At 31.2% G+C, this 24987-nt stretch overlaps 1 protein-coding gene across 2 annotated transcripts in view; it reads right to left on the reverse strand.

Moving 5' to 3' along the window:
- LOC125054455 (lateral signaling target protein 2 homolog) overlaps positions 1-22336 on the reverse strand; it is a 38715-nt gene extending 16379 nt beyond the window's left edge. The window contains exons 1-2 of one of the 2 annotated variants that reach the window (XM_047656372.1): positions 22109-22336; positions 5625-5765 (exon numbers count right to left, since the gene is read on the reverse strand). In XM_047656372.1, coding sequence (XP_047512328.1) covers positions 5625-5765; positions 22109-22171 — 204 coding nt within the window. In that variant the 5' untranslated portion in view covers positions 22172-22336. Of the gene's footprint in view, positions 1-5624; positions 5766-7701; positions 7764-22108 lie in introns of those variants that run through there. The other variant, XM_047656373.1, reaches the window with a different exon arrangement.
- Positions 22337-24987: the final 2651 nt, after the last annotated feature.

The following is a 24987-nucleotide window of genomic DNA, read 5'->3' on the forward strand; positions in this document are numbered from 1 at the left end:
TTGTTTTTATTTTTGTATGATACGGCAAACAAAAATACATACAACCCTTAATTTTCATCCCTCTATGATCAACCCCTACTTCTTATTATAGTTCATAGTTATTTTGATTGAACTAAAAAAAATTTTCTAGAAATAATTTACATGGCAAAACAACGTTTGCCGGGTCAGCTAGTATTATAATAAAATTTATAATTAATATGTAATTAAATAAAAATTCTTGTGAATGTCCCCCTTTAATTAATATTACGCATTTAGCTCAATTATCGCAGCCGTGTATGACTCAACTGAATCACGTTTGATCAAATGACGTGATCTTGTATTGCGTTCATATTTACGTATTTATCCGCGTTGGCTACAACACTGCCTTTCCCTAAGCAGGCCTACCGCGTAACTACGATTTAAATATTAAACTGTCGTACCACGTAATTATTAATTTTATCAGATATTTACAACATTGAATTTAATCGTTAGAAATCAGAATAGTTTCTAGCGATTTATTGAGTCTCAATTATTCAAAATCATTATGGTTCTATAGGGTGACCTAACAGGTCCATAGTGACAATACTAATTTAATATTACTGTATAATAATATATAAAAACTTCCAAGAATGAGTCTGGGAGATCAGAAAAAACCAATAGACCGTGTCTAAGTTTCTCTGTCTGTCTGTACACGCAAATCTCAAAAACTGCTAAACTTTTCCCGGTTTTACTAATTGAATTACCAATCTAATAAACTTGGAACAAAGTTTGAGCTTTATATATAGCTGTCAGACCAGTTTTCCTTATACGTATTTAGACTTAAAAATGATATGATATCTTTAGTATCTAGAGATTGAAATACGGACCGTAATGCAATATGTAACCATAACAAAATGTTTTTACAAAATATTATTATAGCGGGCTTTAGCTAGTAAATTACATTAACAAAGTTTATAAATAGGATGAAAAGTATTATCAAAGATAAACATGTCCTATCAACACGGATGAGTTGAATTGATAACAAATGAACGATTGTTTCATTTATTCAAATTGTGTTGATAAATGGATTGTAAGAAACAACTCCTTTATTACCAAGCCAAGCGTTAACGAACACTTAAACTCACAAAAAAATCTTTTTTTCAGGAAGACAAGGAGGATTTTTTTCAGGAGTTGCAATAATAAAGGCAGTGGCAGTTTTATTGCTTTTTAATATGGCTTTATTTAAAATATATAAAATACTAGCTGACGCGGCAAACATTGTTTTGCCATGTATATAATTTCTAGGAAACATTTTTACATTTTTAGTTCAATAAAAATTACTATCTACTATGAAAATTAGGGGTTGTATGTATTTTTGTATGCTGTACATAATAAAAAAAAAAAAACAAAAAAAAAATAAAAAACAAAAAAAAAAATTTTTTTTAGGGTGGACTTATCACTTAGGGGTTTGAAAGATAGATACCTAGTATCCGATTCTCAAACTTACTGAATATGCATAAAAAATTTCATAAGAATCGATTGTAACACGAGAGATATATATTTGATGTTCAAATAGATATAATTTATGTAGAAGGTAATAAGTAAGATACATAAAAAAACAATGTCGCTACATCCTTTTAGTTCTGACCTCAGATTTATGTCTCTCTCTCTCTATAATATAATAGGCAAATAGGTGATCAGCCTTCTTTGGCTGAAACGTTGACGACTTTTTGGGTCTTAGATATGCCACTCTCCTCACGATGTTTTGCTTCACCGTACGAGCGAGTGTTTAATCCGCACAAAAACCATTCAAACTCAAACTCAAAATATCTTTATTCAAGTGGGTAACCAAGTACACTTTTGAATTGTCAAGTTAAATTAATTGTAAATTTAAATTTACTACCAGTTCGCAAGTCAAGGGCGTAGAGCGGGTAAGAAGAACTGGCAAGAAACTTACCGCCACTCTTTTTAATCGCCAAGTATTGTTGCACAACCGGGGTACCTCAGGGATGAGAGTCGCACGCTGAAGCCATTAAGCCAAACAACTCCAGTCAAATAATATACAAACATAATATAAATATACACAAACGAAATCACTAAACTACCACTTCAAATAAGGAAGTCCTAATATGTAAACTTTATGGACAAATGCACTTAATGAGAACAAATTGTTTATGGCATTAAACTAGTAATGTTAAACCTGTTTTCTATCTTGTCTATGCCGTATTAAAAATCTAGAACGTTTATATTGTAAGTAATGTATCCAAATATTCATGGATCGCAAACCCCTTTATAGGCCTTAGCCACAGATTTCTACATAGACATATTATATATGTATATGTAGAAATCTGAAAGAAAATTTGTTTATTTTTTTTATATGACATTTCCTGTCATTCTGTTTTTGAAAATTGTGTAGTGAACAAATTTTACTAACAAGTTTTACTAACCAAGAAAGTGGAATAATCGTGTCAATGTTCTTACGGAATAATTCATCAGAGATAAAAACACAACGTGAATTTCGTCGACGATTTCCCCACCGTCCAAGTCCCGTCAGCCTTATGTGCCTAAAACACGTCGATCGATGCCTTCCTTCACCGTCGAGCATGTGTTAAAATTTGGTTTAATCAATTTAAAAAATAAATATATTAAAAAATAAATCAGTGGCGCTACAACCTTTTTAGGTCTGGGCCTCAGATTTCTGTATGTTTCATGATAATTTGTCAATCTAATAAGCATGCAGGTGATCAGCCTTCTGTGCCTGATACACGCCGACAACTTTTTGGGTCTAAGGTAAGCCGGTTTCCTCACGAAGTATATTTCTTATAATGCACCGTTCGAGCAAATGCGCACATAACAAGAAATTATATTGTGCACCAATGGAATTTCTTTCCGGATTGAACCTACGACTACAGGGATGATAATGGCACGCTGAAGCCACTAGACTAACACTGCTGCACAAACCACATTATTACTGTTTAAATTAAGTCGTAATCACTTCTTCGGATCCTTAGTTCAATTAGTCATACGCTTCTGATTTGGTGCTTCTAGATCGTTCATTTGATTCAATGAACTGTGAAACGTGAATCATTCCTTTTGCTAGGTCAACAGTTTCAAATTGGAACTGGGTATTGGTACTACTGCAATTCAATATTGCCATTAAAATATTTTCAAGAGAACATAGAGAAACCATAAAAAAGATAAATATATATATTAAATATTTGTGATGTGACGATGTGTTTTATTTCGTCTAATGGACCTAAGCTAGATTAGACCTTACACCTACAAGTAGCTAACCGCTGACAGTAAGATGTTATAAAAATAACTAATATCGACATTTTAGTGTTTAAAAAATATAAAAACACATCCAATGATGAGTCTGAGAAATCGGAAAGAAAACTAATAGACGAACATTTCTTTTAAGTCTGTCTGTAGGTACACGCAAACCTTCAAAACTGCTAAACATTACCCGATTTTACTAACTGACTCAAAGTAACTTGGAACAACGTTTGGGCTGTCAGGCCACTTTCCATTCTCTTTCTTAACTCTAGTATAAATATACCTATCGCAATACGGACCGTTCTTACTGTTTTGATAAAGCATAAAAAATTCACAAAACAATTGTCACGGTGTATTATCTCGACCTCCAATGGGTGATTCATACCAACCAAATAAGCATTCAAGGTACTTTTGGATAAACGCAATATGGGCCGATTGTCTACCCACTTTACATACAAGATAATAATACAATTAACTAAATATATTTAAGTAAACGATTGATACAACATTAAAACTACGTTATTATGATTTACTGTGATTTCCATAACATTAACACAAAAACAAATGATAAACTTTACGCATGTTTGTTTTCTTACACTAGTAAGCATTCTCATCAGTCCCTAGTTATACTTAACAGTCCCTAGATCCCAAAATTGTTTGGTAGTTCACACCAATTGACCTAGTCCCATGCTAAGCTGGTGAAGCTTGTGTTATGGGTACTAGGCAACGGATATACATACATATTATAGATAGATATACATATAAATACATATTTAAACACCCAAGACCTAAGAACAACACCAAATGCTCATCACATCGATGTTCGCCTCAGCCGGGGATCGAACCCGGGACCCATGGATTCGCAGTCAGGGGTACTAACCACTAGACCAATGAGTAGTTAGATGTCTTGTCTGTCTAGGCATACTCGTCAGTCCCTAGACGCCCAAATTTGTCAAATAATAATATATTTCTCGTAAAATACTATATTAAGTGACTGACTCTTTTAATTATGGTACAATGGTTTTAATATCTATCATAAATAGCAATTAGTGATCACAAGTTATTATACATAACAAGTTAAATTCTTAAATTACCCTATTTTTATGACCCATACCACAAATGTCAGGAGAAAAATATTTGTGTACTAATTTATATGGACTTGTTTGTCGAGTAATATTGAAAATACATGTCTTTGTTCGTCAAGCCAGTTCAATTTATCACATGTGGGTGAGGTGAATTCTGCGAAAATGTTGTCAAGTAATACGAATTTCAGTTTTGGACAACTCAAAGAATCGATTTTACATATAACTTCTTTGGTTTACTACACGTTCTATTCCACATACTATATACGCCTCTTTTACAGATGAAAGACTTTTGTTTCGAGTTTTTCTTATAAAAACAACAAGTCAAATATCGACAATACAATTCACTAATAACAATAGCGATTCGTTCTATAAAGAACAAAAGAAAGTATGGTACTTCCTATTAAACGATTATTATCAGTAATTAATCATAATATTTATGTGCAGCGTTTTTTCTAATCTACTTCAGTATGAATCATTGTTCGTATTAAGCACACGTTTCTTATAAACAGCTGTATCTATTAATTCGAATGAATGCTATTAGGAAAACAACGAACAACTCATATTATAATTACAATATGAATACCTATTTTTTAATACTGATAGCAACGGTACGACCTTCGGGGCCGTGGAGATATGCGGGGCGACTCTCCTCTTCCGTATAGAAAGTCTTTATTTAGAAAAAAAATAATTAAATGGGGTTTCTCACACACTTTAATATAATATTCACGTTATAGGTATTATTTAATGTATATGTTTCTCTTAATTCTCTTCTCATATATTTCATAGCATTCTTTGCAAAATACACAGTTGCAAAGGAATAGGTTTCTGTTTTACGTCATGTATCAAGTCTGTTAGACTGTCAATTGTCATTTGTGAAGGAAATTTTCCAATATTATACTTAAATGTAAAATACAATATTTATGGGATTAAATTCATTCAAAAGGAGTGCGATCTATTGGTTAATCTGCATTTAAAGACTGCCCTAAAGAAATTATACACTATTTTGTATTTTAGTCACATGGTTCAATCATATTTCATTTATTACAATAATTTAAAAAAAAATATGGGACGGTGTAACGAAACTTGTGTTCGAGATTCCATAGCTACAATTCAACAGGAATCGGAACATAAACAGTGCGTTGATGCGTAAAACTTATGTATTTTGACAATACATAATAAACATTATATCTTGCATAATTATAGGAATTATAGAATTGCCTACTTTTCTTGTAATGAACCAGGTAACTTAAAAGACACATAGTATGTCTACAGAGTTGATAACTTTTAAAGTTGAATTGTACAAACCTGCGCATGACGGAGTTGGTTGACGAGTGTGGAACACCTCTCTGGGTCTTTTCTGCCATCAAACGAATCCAGCTCAGCAGCTATCATGTTCAACGCATCGTCGGCGAAGAAAAACTGCGCTAGCAGCGATCGGTCGTCCCTCTGAAAGAATAAGCACTTATTAATTAATTCAATTTATAATAAAGATGCCTGGTAATAAAACCTGGGTTGGCATATTTAAATTATATATTAGTCAAACTTTCAAATATAATCCCTGGAGGTAATAAGGTGGGCCGAGTTTGGTTAGGTAATATTAAAATTATTTAATAGGTACTTTATTATTGATAATGCTCTATGGACTAGACACGATCTATGTCGTAACGAAAGGATTTTTACTGACCATTTGGTGGTGAAATTATCTCTACATATATGTATATAAAATTCTCGTGTCACAATGTTCGTTCCCATACTCCTCCGAAACGGCTCGACCAATTCTTATGAAATTTTTATGCATATTCAGTAAATCGGCTACCCCTGAGTAATAAGGTGTTTACCACAATATTTTTTTTTTATTTTTAAATTTTTTTGTTTTTATTTTTTTAAGATACAGCATACAACAATACATACAACCCCTAATTTTCACCCCTCTACGATCAACTCCTTTTTTAATATTGTAGATACTATGTAGTTACTTTCATTGAACTAAACAAATGTTTTCTAGAAATAATATGCATGGTAAAACAAACGTTTGCCGGGTCAGCTAGTAACACTATATAAACTATAAGAAAACACATCAGCTCCTCCACACGGTCCTACGATGGGCTGACAGACTTTGACTTTTAGCTCTATTCACAATACATACAGGGTGTCCCAAAAGGAATGAAAAAACTGTCACATGGTGTACATTTTCTGGAATAAAAGGAAAATTTCCATAACTTCAAAAATACATGACTTAATTTTTTTTTGTAATTTTTCTGGTGTGGAAAACCTATGAGAAAATTTCGACTTGACGTCGACTTTTGGGACACTTTGTATATTTGAAATGCTCTCTGTTTAATATAGGTTAACCCAATCCTTGTATGGGGTAGGGTTGTCTGTACTCAGCATAGTCTAAGGTTATTTGAAATTCTCGACCTAAGAAAATCCATTTATTAAACCCAGGTCCGAAAATAATCCTAGAAGGCATTCACGGCATGTCATAACAAAATTATCTGGACGTGGCTTTAATATCAGGTCACATCAAAACAAATCCGTTTCCAAGTATTACCAAACATACATAATATCAATGTTGTACAATAAAGGTCAAGATATTCAATTACTCCGATAACGCTTTAAATAAATAATCCTCAATTACTTTCAAGATATAAACTCCTTTGTGTAATATCTTTTGGAGTATTTTATAGTAGTGTTTCCGTGACTTGCAGGATTAATCAAAATCGTATATTAAGCCATAAACCAAGTTTAATCAAATAGATATATCTCACCATAGGTACATTCAATCAGTTGAGCTAGAAAAACCGTTCACAAGACACAAGGAAACATCCTTAAATAAATGAATAATAAAGTAATAATAATAAACTCCAACTCAAAATATCTTTATGAATCATGTAGGTAAACAAGTACACTTATGAATTGTCTGAAAGAAGTTAAATTAATTGTAAATTTACATTTACTAAATTTACACCTAATAAACCGGTAGATGCAATTTTGCCGTTATATTACACCGTGAACAATATAAAAAAAAGTTTGTTTCGTAGTAATTAGTAGAAAATCATATTTTAAATCTAATACAAAATTAAAAGTAGTCATAATCATTAGGTAAAACCACACACATTTATTCAATTAACATCGTGTTTCTATTGAACTAGAATGTTTTTAAGTGTTCTTTATTATGCCGTTGCGGTTTCGCTCTTGCAACACGTGAAGGCGCGCCTTTCAATCGATGACAGAATTAAAAACATAGTTAAACCATATAATCTGTGCTAAGACATCAATATATTAATATTGTAACCCGTTTTACTTGCATTGCATACCACTCCCACATTCAAAATCCATCCTGCACAAAAATCACACGCGCACAATCCCATACGATACGTACGTTACGTATACTCTTGCACAAGAGGTATACAAACAGTGCTTCCTTCACGTCCATTTCCTTCGACGATGTACGCAAAACTGGCTAAACCGCCTCAGTTATCAGCTAAATGCAATGATCAAATTCAGGAAACCAAAAAAATACGTCCAGCACCTTGAGGTCATTGTGCATGTGCATTTAAAAAGGCCAAGGAGTACTACACCTGCTGTTACAACACTTGTAATACCGATTCCATATTCAAAATTTCGTAAACAGTTTTTAAACGTATCTAAATTATGTTATAAGGATTGACTTTCCCCTTGTTTAAGTTCTTGTAATAAGTGTTTTTTTATTTGTATTTTGTCTTTGTTTTATGTATTATAGATGTGCATTTAAAAGGGCCAAGATACTAAGAGTTATTAACTAAATGATTTCTTCTTTGAATCCTTTTACATTTTATGTTTATTTCATATTTGTCATGCTTTTGTAACGTTAATTTGTATTTTTTATATGTGTATTAGGTAAATGTGTGAGGGCACAATTAACGTTTCCTTAGTTTTATTTATTAAACTAAATATTCTGCAAAAACGGTAATTTTTAACGGTAGGTCTACATATCTAAGAGAGCAAAACTTATAACTTATTTAAAGTAAAATCTATGGATTAAAATATTGTTTATAATTTTTTTCGTCATTTAGCCTACATTTTCGGCTACGCTAACCGCGACAATTTGAAAATATTTCGTTACAATCAGTATTAAGCGTTATTGTGTTCGATTGTGAAGAATGTGTTCTGATTCATAGAAAAGCCTATGCATTATTGGTATAGATTCTAGGTATAAATGATAAAACGCCTTCTTTGGACTTATTTATTTTAGTTCTTGAATTGGAATAGTAGATTGTTAGTTTCAAGTATTGTAATGTAATCATTTAAATATTTCCTGACATGAAAATCATTACATAAGGAGATACGGTCAGACTGGTCACGCCTTGACGGTTTCCTGTACATATCAGATTATATTAATAAACACAAACATTATTGTTCAAGCAGTTCAACCTGCATATAAAAATAGAATTTAAGATTACCAAAAAGCATAAAAGACTTCAAAATAACTTAAGGTTACTCGAGACAAGGTCTGTAAGCTTAAGGATCACAATTCAAACTTAATCTACTTGGTAATACTTAAGGTAGACATGTATAATTATGAGGAAAGATTTCTTTGTTTGGAGGGTATTCGTTCCCTCCAAAACCACTGGAATTATTTTAAAATCTTTCACGATTATAATGCTTCATCATCCCTGAGTAACTTGGCTATTCCAACACAATATAAAATATATTTCCAGCAGTGTGAAGCCGTCCAGAAGTCATATACACTCGACATTTGTGTAGTTCATAAGGTCTGCCATAGCCGAAGAATAGTGTAGCCTAGTAGCTTCAGCGTGCAACTCTCATGCCTGAGGTTGTATGTTCAAATCCCAGCTACACCAATCGACTTTTTTTTTTACATTTAACACGAATTTGAAGGAAACATCGTGAGGAAACCGACATACCTTCGACCGAAAAGTTAACGCAAACACAGGGTTCTGTACGAAACATATACAGAACCCTGAGGTCTGGGCGTAGAAGGTTGTAGCGCCACGTGGTTTTATTTAATGAACTAATGTAACGTGGTTCTATTTATTCATTAACTTAAAATTTATTCCGTAGTTTTTGTTTGTCATCTCTGCTCGCCTTCCTTATTATAAACATCCTTAAAATTACCCTTATGTTATTGACATAACTTTCTAGTAATGTGATTATAAATGATACATAAAAATACAAAATTATTTAACGCGTTAAACCGTTTCATGGACTTCACAGAGACTGGGTAATAATATGCCTTTACCGGTCTACTGATCAGTTACAGTCTAGCGATTGAGATGCAGGAAATATGAGATCTATATATAAAACTAGATTTAATCCGCAGAATATACCACAAAACGAAATAGTGTCCGGCTTTCTCAAATATGACCTAGGATTCGTGTTTAATTATACATTGATAGATCCATTTTTGAAAACTGCAAAACTGTATTTGAAAACAAATAAGTACCGTGTGTGCCGGATAGATGGCGTTTAATAACTATTTCCTTACATAAGATGTAAATTGCGAAAATATAAAGAAAAAGACAGGCATAGGTATGTGGTTTCAAAGCACTGACATCAGGATAATGAAATTTTACTAGGATTCACTATTTAACTATTTTTATACTTTACTAGCTGCCCCCGCGTATTTTTAACTTAGCCCACCTTTTTATTAGCTACATACCAACATATAGAACAATTTGCTATGCTACTCTATAGAGACTGTTCGCTTTTCCGGAATAAAAACCTAAGTACTAAATAAAGCAATTTTTATTAATTTTGCTCTCCATAAAATCCTTCCTCGTTTATCCTCGTAATCCTTCCTCAATTTACTCAAATTGCTCCAGCCGTCTTCGAGGTTTGCGCTTAGCAACATATATTGCGATTCTTTTTATTTATATAGATCATACTACTAATACTTACCCATATGGGTATCATTAGTATTCTATACAAACCCCAGGACAGATAAAGAATGCCTAATTAATATTTCTCCGTCCACTGAAAGTGCAAATTGGCTGTTAATTACGTAAATATATTATTTGTCTAGGTTAATTTTTACCGAGACAAGACCTTCACCGTAACGTGAAAAACAATTGAAGACTGAAATACAAGTTCGACCCGCCCATTCAAGACGTAGATAATGTTGATAATATAGGTACTTTTTGTTTTCAAAATTCTAATTTGGAACAGAGCCTTATTAATTATAATGTTGCTTCCGCATTCGCACAACCTAAAATTTAAAAATAACTATTTACTTCTGTGTATCGTGTCTTCAAATACGATTTTTTTGGTAAATATATTAATAAATTTATATTATGTATGTACGAATTTTTTGTTTTTTTTTTTATTAATTTGTAACAAGTAGCAAATAATATGTCATATGACTATCTCTAAGTAGATTAACGTAGGTAGATCAATAGACGTAAATTTTAACAGTATTTTCCTGTCTTACTAACCAGCGTTGTAGAAAATGATAAAGAGTATAAAGAAAATATGTATTCTATTAACAGATAACTCCTGTTAAATGCAATTTAACCGCGTGCTTATGAACTTGACTTAACATGTATTTTATATACTACACAAAAACTAAGTTGTTGTTTTCGTCGAAATGAACCTTCTGGACCTTACCGCGAATTAATAAAGAAAACAAAAGCAGCAACAGCAGATCGCCCCCTAGGTGCCACGCCTGAATTATGGAACCCTATAAACTTGTAAGAGACAATATCAGAATTTCGCTGGAATAGTTCAGTTAAATTAAGCAAGATAACTTTTTACAATAGTAAGTATAAAGATAGTGCAAAAAGTCTAAATCGTAAACTTACGCAATTCAAAATTAAGGCTAAATATTGCGGTCAACGACCTATATAGCGATTGGGAGTGACTTTATAAGGTTCCTAACCCCATATAAAAGTGCACTCAACTTAAAAATCTACACACGCAAAGATTGAGAACGAAGCCTTTACAACGTCGCAATAATACATCTCACTGATTTGTATGAAATGAAACTGTCTTAATCATATAATTCTCATCCATGTCATAATTTTCTCAAAGAAGATTTAAATATTTGTATGGTAAAATTATTACAAGAGAGAATATAAATAATCTTAATATATATAAATTACGTGTCACGTTTTTGTCCGCTATGGACTCCTAAACTACCGAACCGATATCAATCAAATTTGCACACCGTGTGCAGTTTGATCTAACTTAAAAGATAGGATAGCTTACATCTCAATTTAGACCCGCAATATTATTTTATTGCAAAATATTTGTTTATTATTTAACAGTCACAATTCTAACAGATGGCGCTGTGTTGAAAGTACCAACGATTCACATAAGCTACAATTTAATGTCATAACCACCAATAAAGCATGGTGGTCCCCATGACTGTTGACTTGAATAGTTTACTACTATGTAATATAACAAAAACCTTAGCCACAGCAACGCTTGGCCGGTCTGCTAGTATAATATAAAAAATACCTATGATTAAATTTTTCACGTCATGTTTGCACACTTGAATTTCTTTATTTACAAATCCTATTGTACTAGAATTATAAACTGCCAAGAAATGGTTTGCATGTAGACCTAAAATAAGGTTTCGGTCATTCGCACCCGTGGGGAGCGGTGGAATGTCACGCAAAAACCAACCCACACCACACCTGCCGTTATTACAATGCTCATATATATGTAGGTATTATATTGATCGGTAACTTCTACTGTAGATTGAAACATAACATAAAAAAATATTCTAGTATTTTGGACTAGGAATTATCAAACATTAATCAACTTTTTAAAAACAATTAGCTTTTTGCACAGAAGCATAAATAACCAATTTAACCTCATCAAAATCGTCCGTTGCTCTTTTAGGTGCATATTTTAATTCCTTTCTCAAGTCACAGTCTCGTCTTGATTGTTGACAAATATTTCTAACTTCATACAGAAAAAATGTTTGACAGGTCATGAAACTAGATTAAAGTTAAAATATCACCCATATTTTGCTGTGCAATTTTAACGGAAATTTTATTACATTTTAATTTGTAATAAACAAAATTAATGTTGAATTAGAAAAAAAAAACTGAAGTGAAAATTTTAATACTGCACCACACTTATTTGTTTACTGTCGTGTTCTAAATAATTTATAATTGCTTCGAGCCGTACAAAATCTACGTGAGGTGGGAGGTATGTCTACTTCAAGAGCCAATTGAAGAAAACACTGTTTGCCGGTTTTAAAATATATTTTACTAGCTGACCTGGCTAACTTCGTTCCGCCCTACAACCTTATAATATCGTTGTTACTTTAATTTAACTTATTTTAGGATTTCATTAATGTTAAGTATTACATTAATACAACTTTTTTGCAAATACAGAAATGTTTTATTGCTTGCCATTGCGAAAGAAGAATGGTAGTTTTCACATTAGGCATCTTCTCTCTAGCGTCAATATGGCGATACTGCATGTTAAGCACTTTCTGATATCCAACATCTTTTGATCAGGATCAAAGCATGGTTATGCATCTCCTCATTCACCTCAAGATCGGAATTTCTTGAACTGACACGAATTCGACGTAAAATGATGCGTAGTTTTGTCAACAGATGGCACCATATGGTTTTTGCATTCGTAAAATTAATTTATTTATTTATTGTTATTCGATAACTTATCCGATATTTTATTGCTTATTCTGCTATTCGGGACGGAAACAAATCCAACATATCAAAAACCATGGCAATCGGTCCAGCCGTTTTCGAGTTATAAGTGTTGTAACAAACACGACTTTCTTTTATATATATAGATAGAAGATATCGGTAGCCAGTAGGTATGGACAACCTTCAAACGAACTCCGACCTTAGGGCGTGCTGAATGGCCCAACTGGCGCCGCTAAGTTCAAGGCTGTTTGGGCATAAAGGCTTTAGTGGTTATGAAAGGCTTTTTCTCAAGGGTTTAATGCATACATTGAACTAAAGCATAGACGAAGTATGGTTCATCTTTATCTATATTCACTATTCTTCATATATTCACTAAAGAGTAAATATTTTATTTACTAGGCATTAAAAATTCGTTGAATAATTTCAGTACCGTTGCATATAGTCAATATTACCTACCCATAAATCGGTATTATTGTGTTTATTATAGTCGTCACAATAATCTTTTGTTAGAATGAGACAATCAAAACATATTACAGAGAGATTACTCAGAAAGATTGAAAGAATATTCTATTGTCCAATACTATTAGAGAATAAAAGATACTCAACTCACAACTTAGATAATAGATATTACTTATCTATCGACTTATGTAAAGCTAGAGCGCGCTAACAAAATTAATATTAATTATTTAAAGAAATTTAAAACCGACTTAAAAATGGAATTATAAGTATTAAATGACAATATTCCTTATTTCTACTGATTGATTTTGTATTACCAAGAAAAGTAAACCATAATTTATTTATTTATATGGGAATATAAAAATCCTATTGGTTTTTAAAAATTCGTTATCGAATCATTCGACACCTCGATCTTCCAGATGGGTATGCTTACAAACACAAAAAATATTACATGTCCAATAATGATAACCTCCTTTGTTTTTTTTCTGAAGTCGGTAGTAATAACATTCTTATGCTATTTATTATGAGTTTTAAGAATTGGTACGCTCTTTTCTTGACCCTTAGTCGAATTAGTTCGCAAATACTTCAGTGGGCAACTGGTTCAAAATAGTAGGTGCTCGGCAAAAACTGACAACTGTAAATTGCTATTTTCTAGCAGTATACATATTGAATATCGCAAATTTAGAACTAAATAATTTTTCGTTTATCACAATCTAGCGTTACTTTTGTTAAGTCTTAAAATAGTACAATATTACATCACACGCAATTGGAAACATTGTATGAGTGCACGTGTATTACGAGATAAGCATGATAATATTATTTATTCTCATTACGGACTTTACAACGTAATTTTCCAGCTTTTATCATCGATGATAAAAATCACCTTACGTGATGCAGAGAAACTGCAGTTATTTTTTGCATAAAATTTTCTCTCCTTTCTTCTATTATCTTTTCTATTAATTCTTGTTATCACCCATAAGCTCCACTCTTAGCAGGAATGCTTCATTATTACTTTTAATCAACCTATTTCAGGACCAGTCTAATAATACAATTTTACCATATTCTTATATTAAATGATCAATCAAGCAATAAGGTGTAATAATCTTATAATTAATAATTTGCCTCAGTTAAACATTTTTTTAAATAATGGCACCATTGTATGGCATAATAAACCAATAAATTAATTTGTTTGTCGATTATTAGTAAAATATATATTTGTGTATATTGTGTAGTTCTGAAAAAGAAATCTTGTATTAGCAGCATACCAATGAAATATCTTAATTCACGCAAACAAGATCGCGGAAATAAATTTATATTTATCATGGATTCAATTTCAATAACCAGTAACGTGTGGCACGTGAAAGCCTCATTCGATGTTTCAACACATCTCGATACATGAATGTATGACATCATCGATTAGATAATAGCTTATATATTACTAATACACACTTACAACAGTAAACTAAAAAAAAATTCTTGGTGTATTTTTAATCGAAAAAGGTAGGACACTACGAGAGTCGCTCTATAGAAAGAACCCAACATTCGTCCGACCTATGAATTAGGGGCGTTACGTTACGTTCTTTAGTCTACACTCTACACCATACAACAAACTTCATTGATCTAGTTTATTTGTATAAAATATTTATCTTTAATACTCATACTAACCTTCTTACAAAATTTTCCTTTCTTTGTAATCGCACTCTTATCTGCTACTTTTAAGGATCCAGTGAATAGGCTATCTCGCTCTTACAACTTGATTACTAACATTGATGAAAATATTGATATATGTATTTTACAACAGTCTTCCAACTTACCGTAACGTTGTTTATCATGCTCTTAATGAGGTTTAAGTTATCATTTAGTTTTAGTTATTTTTATTAGTATGCGTGTAAAATTTGTAATGTCATATTTTCTTGTATAAATTTATGTATACACGTTGTTTTAGAATGTATAAATAAATATATATACGTCTTTGACCTTTTTACGACTGTACAAATCCCATAAAAATTTGACCGTACCCGCACTTTGAGAGGCTTAACCAGTCTATCTCTACTTCAGACAAGTACCTCTCTCATTAACCGCTTTATATCAAATACATATCTGAGTTCGAAACACATTTTAAAGGCATTAATAAATTATTAAAGCCACAATAAAATATCACCTACTTTTCTTTGCTTCATAGTACCGTCACGTTTGCTTAAGTGATCCTTAATTCATATTTAATTGCTACGAAAGCAACGATTATCGCTGTTCCGTGTTGACACATTACAATGTTGCTTTGTTTTTCTGAAATTCTTTTATTTAAGTATATATTTTAATCCGTGATTAACATTGTCTAAAGACAAAACATAGAATAATGCATGTCCCTTCACATTATCTATTATAGATGACAAAATTTTCTGTCCCGGCAAACGTTGTTTTGACAACGTATGTTATTTGTAGGAAACATTTTTTTTGTTCAATAAAAATAACTATCTACTATAATAAAAAATAGGGGTTGATCGTATAGGGGTAAAAATTAAGGGTTGTATGTATTTTTGTATTTTGTATCATAAAAAAATTAAAACAAAAAAATTGTGTCCAAAAAATAAAAATAAAATTACCCTTAACATTTAGGGGGGTGAAAAAGACGTCCGATTAGCAGATCTAACCTATATGCACACAAAATTTCACGAAAATCGGTCGAGCCATTACGGAGTTTAATTACAAACACTGTGACACAAGAATTTTATATAATATATTATAAGAATTAATTTAATAATAAACAATCTCGAATTACACACATTATTTATCTAAAAGTAGCAAACTGTTTCCATTACTCGTCGTAATTATAGGTCTGTCGTCGTATTATCGGTATAGGTACAACAGCTGCCGAATGCACTTTCTATAGGAAAACTACGAAACTGTCAGGTATTTAGAATATAGAAGTCGGGCGTAAAGCACAAACAAAAGATCTTATTAATTTGTATGAAATTTTGTTTCTTTCTTAAACTTGCTTCTACGCTCATAATCCAAATACATAATTATGTTATTAAACTCAGAGAATTAATGAGATGTTAAATTAAAGAAAACACTATCATATCAGCATTTGCATGCAAGCTTTAAAAACTAAACTCTAAGATAAAGAAGGCGACTAGAGCGATTTCTAAAACAATTACCTATTAGCAATATTGTTTATGTCTGTTTGTTATGTCTTTGATGTCTCGTAAATAAAGCCTAATTGCATTTAAAGTACTTTCTATTCTGTCTTTTTAACTATTAACAATAATTTTCATAAGTAGTGTATCACTCTTGCTTTAAGTCTTCTCCGAGTTTATTAACCAAGCCACGAAGTCAAAAACATTTAAAAATACATGCAAGCAATGAAAGAACGCCATTTAAAACAAATTGCGCACCAAATAAAACCAGTTCAGCCAAAAAAACAACGAAATCGAAAGTCTCACTGTCGCCAATGACGGCCGATTCGCAGTAGAAAGTTTATCATGGCTACGGTATTTAAACTAATACAATCCTTTTATTAACTAGCTAAACCCGCGACTTCAGCTACATATTATAATTCATTGCTAGTCTATGAAGCGTATTGCTCTTTGTAGTTGTTGTCTGTGATATACAGATCATGACAAAATACTTTAATCGTGTTTCAAGGAGGATTAAGCAATGTGGTTTTTGGTTTTTGTTGTAATTTTTCTATACTTTTCACCTTGTTCTTCTATTTGTTTTAATATTAGACATGTTTACAAAGTCTTTATTTGGCTCCTGAACACTTCATGCACACACAATTTTAAATTTTTCGTTAGTTTCTGTTCGAGTTACCTTGTTAACGCGTTAAAGCAGCCATTTGCACTTGCATTTACATCATTTTTTAAGTCATATGTAATTTTGGTTGTCCAATAAAGTATTTAATATTTATACATATGTATAAAATTTATTTAAGTGAACCATGAAAATCGCGCGCAAATAAAAACATGGTAGCAGATTGTTACTTTTAATATCAGTAAACTATATGTATACGAACTTTATTTATGATTAAAATGTGTAGTGACGGCGGTGCAACTAAAAGGTAATCATTCTTGTGCATTGAATGCGTTTCACTGATTGGACCAATTATACAATTATATTAGGATAGATTTTATCAATCTTTTATATAAATTACACAACATTAAAAACAAAACTTCAAACCGGTTTCCATAGACAACTTTACGGTATTGCGTATCCTTTGAGGAAAACTAACAGGGATTTCCTTTATACAATATTGTCCTACATACAGGAATTATAAGTAATTGTTACGTATGAAGATTCTGAATTGTAACAATGGATAGGGAGATGGCAAAAGATAAATATATTTTATTCATAGTTCCAAATTCAAATTTAAAACTGTTTTTTTTTTCTCTTGTTTCGAAGGTATGTTGTTATTCACTAATCGAGGTCAAATAAAAGATACATTAATATGCATACCCGTTTCGTGTTTTTACTGAGTTATTGTTTTTATATTATATGTTCGTTAATCGTTTTTATTGATATAAATTAAGTACAATTAAAAGTGCATTCGTTCGTGAACAAACCTTAAATACACAACGCGTCAAACATATAACTGACAGGACATAGGCTCCTGGCAATTTATTTAATTACTAGCTGGCCTGGCGAACATCGTACCGCCTAACAGTCGATTCTTTATTTTTTTTTAATACTTATTCTGCTATTCGGGACACCGGTCTAGCTAGTAAGATAAAAAAAAGAAAGTTGATAAGACAACAAATACATTATGTCAAAAAATAAAAATTTACCTTCCCGGACCTCCACTAACACTTGAACTTTATGCTATGGTATTAAAGTTCAAATTGCCTTTAGTATTATTACGAATATTTTGTATGGGAATATAGAAAAGTGTTGTTTTTAGACTTTTTCACTCAATTTTTTTAATTTTTCTGTCCGTAAGAACCATCCTCGTACTTAAAGGAATATTATAAAAATAAATCAGACAAATCGGTCAAGCCGTTTTCATGTTATGTCGTGACAACGCAAAACGGGTTTCATTTTTATATATATAGATTATTATACAATCCAAAAATCTCACATAAAAGTGTATGTTACATTAGAGATACGAAATCTCATTTCATGATAATAAATCAAAGTCTAAATGAAAGCCAATAGCAAAAATAACTGAGGCACAAAGCCTCGCCAAGCCTTTGGTTTAAGAAAGTGCAAAAAATAATGCACACACGTCCCCTTTGCACCAAGTAATCGTCACTTTATTAATATCAATTGTATGCACAATCGCTTCCCGACCTCGACATTGAGACACAAGACATATTAAATGACTTATTTATGATTGTTTAAAAAAAAATACCTACTTAACAAATCTTTAACGCCCAATTAGACCTTTAGGCATAAAAAATCTTAATAAGATAGCTTCTACAATGGTTTAGAAAATTTAGAACGTAAACAGAGTTAGTATAAATATTATTTTTAAAGACAAGGTTAGGTTATACATTGTTTCGGATAAAAAAATATCAACGAATATAGCTAGTTATAGTCTATGTTGTACCGCAGTTGAGTTGATATCCAAATCTCATCTTTAATTTATGTTATTATTATTTATTACTTTAGATTTCATGTGGAACATGGTGTAATGGGTGCAGCTCCTTACAAACGTTGTGTAAAAAAGAGAGTGGCGGACATTTTATTGCAAGTTCTTCTCTTCCGTTCTACGCCCTTGATTTGAGAACTGGCACGAAATGTAAAGTTAGAAGAATTTCATATTCATTTCTTTTTTTGACGTTCATAAGTGTACATTGTGTTACCTATATGATTAAATGATTTTTTACGTTACTTTACATCCAACCATACCAAAATTTAGTATCCTAGAAACGGCCAACTGGGAAATGATGCTGTTCAATTTAAACTTTACTTATAAACTCCTGTATAATTATAAATTAAGAAAAAATAATATCGTTATTTTTAGATTTAAGTATTCACAATAATTTCCTCAACATGCAAACAATGCTTTTCCGTTTAATGTTAAATGCCTCCAGTTGAAAAATCAGTAATGTCAAGGGTCCCGATAAACTTTAATGTACATGTTAACATATAAAAAGCATACATAGGTACTTGTGAAAAATCATAAAATATTTAAAAGTTTTCCGTGATATTGCGCTGGCAAGGTTATTATAAACGGCCGGAATAATTCTGTCCTTTTGCTTAAAAATTTAAAAAAATAATAGGAATAATAATTTTGGCAGTCAAACATTCATCTATCAAATGTCTACTAAATTTACTGAGAACTCACTTCTCTGGCAATAAATATTACATAGTACTAGCATTTTAATTAAGTAGACATTTTTGTCTTTAATAAAAAAAACCTACATACAAATAAACATTTCATATCATAAATACGAAACCAATGTTTCAACTAAGGATACATCAGCCTTCGCGCTTTAAGGTTGTTAAGTGTGTGACTATAGAGATACGACGACTATAGAAGTGTAGGACTATAGAGCGCGTGTGGAAGCATGAACAATGGTATAAATTAGATGGACTACATATTGTTCAGCTCAAACATTTTCCTACATTGGTAGCCCATAGCAAAAATATATTGACTAACGATTAGACAAGTAAGAATTTTCATTCTTACTTGTCTAATTGAATGTGCCATTTTATCATCCTATCTTTTTTTTAAATCCTATAAGGATTACCAGTTCTCTATGTTTTCAAATATTGGTACATATATTGTTAACAATTCTGATAATTAAGCATCGCGTAACATTGAACTGATAACACAAACAACATGTTATATCTTCTGAGATAGAACATGTACCAACAGCAGATAGCAATTCATGTAAAAAATATATCAGGTGTTTACACCCTCTCATTTCCGTATGGCTAGTATTATTTCCTGGCAACCTAAAAAATATTTTTGTACAATTCTACATAACTAGAGCAAAAAATTTACAAAACAATTTGCATCTGGTGTCAATAACGGATTATTATAATGTATTCATCAGTTTTGTTTAGTGTGTCGCAAAGTAGCCTCGGATTTGCATTATATGATATCCATGAATATTTATAAATAAATGTTTTTAACATATGCTATGGCTAGCTACGTTGCTGTTTCATTAAAACAGCTATCACTTACCTTTTCACTGTTATAGTCGGAAATTTATTTTCATAAAACTTTGTAGAATTGATTTGAATTGCTTGAATATTGATGTACAATTTTATTTAATCTACCATAACATTATTAAGCAAGTAAAACTACAATCACACAAAACACAATTAAGTGCCTGATGGAAATTCTGTAACCAGCAAATGTTACCTAAGTGAAAGTAAACCCTATCTACATAGTTTATTACCTGTAAGGATATAGGCTATTATTATGAGTAGTAATGATTTGCATTAGGTAACATAGTTTAAGGTAGGGAGTTTGTAAAACTAAAGAAACTAGATATATACAATTATACTACAGAATAATATCTGAATAAAAAAACTATAGTACAATGCAATTGATTTAAAACCCAGATTTTGCTATACATAAATCAAATCAACGGCAACGCACACGCAAGCCCTCTAGCATTGAGTGTCCATGGGTGGCGGTATCACTTAACATCAGGTGAGCCTCCTGTCCGTTCTATAAAAAAAAATACCAACTTTTAAAAAGTCTGAAGCACACTTGCTTACCCTCTGGCTACAAAGATGTTGATGAGCAACAGAATCTCTTAACATAAGATGGTCAACTGCCAATTTGCTGGTATTAAAAAAATAACAATCAGAGTCTAATAATAATTAAAATGTACATTCATATTTCCCCAATTGTCAAAGTTGCATTGTGGAAACCCATACAATAAATGAAATAATTAAATGTATTTAATATGTCTTGTTCTTTAAAACTATTACCTTATAAGGATAAAACACTAATTTGCTACATTAGTTGTTAACATACAGTTTAAATAACAAAACTATTCTTATCATAAAGTAAGTTTTGTTATCTACAGTATTATTTTTGTAGATATCTTTGAGATATAATGATAAACATTTAAAATATTTAACTTTTTCTTTTTATGTTTTTATTATTTCTTGTTTCTCATGTAAGTAAGTGAGATGTAGGTTTTTAGTGAGAATAAAATTCTTTTAACCTTAATATTGTTTATATTTAAAAATAGGTTCCAATTGGTCAAAACTGCATCATAAGTAGTTATTTAGTATTACCAAAAAGTAAGACAAATTCAATTCAATACTCGAGTCTCCAAATTTTTTAAATGAGCATTTTCCATATTTAGGCTTATGTTTGGGTTTCTAATTATGTTTAAATAAATCACCATATCATTAAAATACAAAATACAGGTTTACTAGATAAACAAATAGTTTCGGATAGGCGAAAATCTACTTTTAAAATAAACGCATTTGTTATTTCAATGTTATTAAACCATAAACCATGACGTAATATGAAACAATAGCTATCGCGAAATAAAACAACTGCTGTGGCGATTAGAAAAGGAAATAACTTTAGCCCCGATGTGCAATGGGTAGGTAAAACTATTGGCAGTATTTTGCAATCGTACTTGATGCGTGGTAACAAAGAAATCATTGCTGCAAAGTTTATTTGCAGATAAATACGTGGTAGATATATCACAGAGTTTACTTTCAACAATAAATTTAGTCCCCTAGTATCAAGAAAGGTATTAAAAAAAGAGAAACTACTACAATGTTATGACATACCTTTGGTTTGTAGAACCATTTTCTGAGAGACTCCATCGGACCAGTTTTGTACAGTAGCCTCATAAGAACAGCTCACAACACAATCACACACATGATAAAATTTAACAATCACCAAAATTCAACACGTAGATGAAGTGCACAAAACAATTTCGCTATTATTTACGTCAAAAAACACAGAAAGCGGACATGTTCAGCGGAACGCGTTTACTATTCACGTTTGAACTTTGAATGATGAATGAAAATTAATTTAGATCGATGTTGCCGCTTTATGCTTACGTTTTGCTTTACCATCGTAAAAATTGCTACGTTTGCAAAAAAATATATTGTCAAATATATAAATATTTGTAAACAAGTATATTATAATCTAATTAATTTTCTTTTGGTAAAGGTAAAGTGCACACGTAGACTAAAATGCTGTTCATTCATATTACAGTTTTATTACTACTAAGACGTCTTTATTAAATTTACGTAGAAGCACAACCGTACTAATTCAATATTTGTGCAATTATTCAAATTTATTTTATTTCAGTATTCAAAAGAGCCAAACCAAAAATTTATAAATATTTCTTTTTCCCGTCTAATTAGAAACTATCGTAAGTCTGGCAACAACAAAAGGGTTGTTGCGACAGCTTCATTGATATTTCCGAATTTTCCAAAAAGAATGACATCATACTGTACGATGACCGTATACTTATGTCAATGTCAAATTCTGAATCTCGCATCGTTCCTTATGTTAGCTTCATTTTCGTTGCGCCTGTTTTGGTTTACAATAACTCGTAATAAGAACAAAATAATTCATTACATACTTATTATTTTAAAATATTAATTAATTGTCATTACATATTAGTGTTACTTATTCAAAATTTAATCTATTATTTAAAGAACAACAATATTTATGAAAATTAAGAGTTATAATTCTGCTTTTACTGTATTGTGAGCGCAAAGTGAACTTTTGTTTTAAACTGCTTCTGCTAGAGGGCACTATTCCAAATCGTTATAATATTAATTTTAACCCCATTGGAATAAAATAATAAATAAACATAAACATTACAATACCTTTACCATTTTTACTGCTAACAATAAGTAAAAAAATGTACTTAATTTTTGATCATCTCTAAAATTCCTCACCCACAAAAAATATCGGGAAATCATATTGAATCTAATAATTTGACATTTGTTATCGTTCGTTTTACGTTACAAAAGAAAAACGTATTACAACTAACGAGTTACGGTATTCTATTTCAATTTTAGAGGTTAAGGATAATGTTTGGCGTAAATTTTTTCTATATTTTCTCAAGGACAGTTATTTAGGCTCTTGACTTACCTACTGTAGACAAAGAAGTTTGATTTAACAAAGCTACTTAGTACAAAAGTGGTTTTAATTGGGTATAATATTAAACAAAATCTTCAGCTTTTTAATTTTTTGAAATACTTTATATTAAAAAAATAGATTAATAATATAATTTCAAAAAAATACTTCTTATAAGCGCAATTTATATTTACAGTATTAACTTTGTTTGCAATTATTTAATGCAAGTTGATATTTTTGTCCTTGATTTTCTTTTGACTAGTTGTAAACGATGACTGTCTATGGGCACTCTATTATGAGGGAATTATAGTAACATTGTAGAGTATAGTAAAATTTAGTTTGATTGTAACCTTTAAAGTAGGTATGTTTCGCAGATCCAGTGGGTTTTGCAACACAAAATTGTATTGAGACACACATTTCAGACGATGGTAATAACTATTATATAGTTTGTTATTAATATTTTTATTTTTTTGTATTACTTTAGATTAAGGATTCTGCACTTCTCGCACGCATGTTTCTTTTTTTTTTCTCTTAACTAGGGTTGCCTGGAAGAGATCGCTTATTAGCGATAAGGCCGCCCGTTGCATCCCTTATAATTTTTATGTATTGTGTTTCTTTTATTTACAACGAAGTGTAAATAAATAAATAAATACTATTTACGTATTAACTAAGTAGAAGTCCACTTCGACGCCAATAATACGTAGGTACCTATAAGATATATTATATACTGTGGGAATCTTTACAAATATCGACATTATCGAAACGAGGGGGCGATAATTTGAATCTCGAGTTAATTATATAATTAATAGTCTTGATAACCCAGTCTATTAATTATAACAGCATTTGTATACTTATAATGAACTAGTAGTTGCCTGCGTCTTTCGTTGCATAAAACAAATTTTAAGTTTGCTAACGTAACAAACACAATTGTATTCACGCTAAAGTTTTATTCATCCAGTTTTGTAGACATTTCAAAACACTTTTTACGATTAAATCTTGTCAAAATTAGCAGTCTAGCTCTCCTTATCGCTTCAGACTATTCCCGGGACATTTTTCAATTGGTAAATACACATTCTTAGCAAGGGTACTTTGGGTAGAATTGCGGTCATAGGGCTGTCTGATTAATAATATACATTATTCACTCGTCTAAGATCCAAATCGTATGTCCTATAAAAATTGATTAATAAAACAAATGCAGAAATGTGTCGACCATGTTATACTTGGCAGAATACTCCAAACAACTTATAGATTACATAAAACAAAACAGCGCTGGAACTATTCCTATTAATAATTGTTTAAATTTATGTATACAAATTCGTAAATAGTAAATATTTTGCGTGGGATTTTAGTCCTGTCGAACTGCGACGTCGCGTCCCTGTGCGTATAAAAGAAAGGGGATGGTGTCAACTTGCGTAGTCCGCCGAAGAGGTAGCTCGGAAATAGTGGTGTATAGAAGGTAAGATTTTTATATATACTAGCATTTATTCAATATATGATCACTAGTATTTGTTATACAAATTGTGCGGGATAAAAATTATTTATTATATTCAAATTTCGTGTAGAACATACA

The sequence above is a fragment of the Pieris napi genome, chromosome 12, assembly GCF_905475465.1.
Source record: "Pieris napi chromosome 12, ilPieNapi1.2, whole genome shotgun sequence".
Lineage (NCBI taxonomy): Eukaryota > Metazoa > Arthropoda > Insecta > Lepidoptera > Pieridae > Pieris > Pieris napi.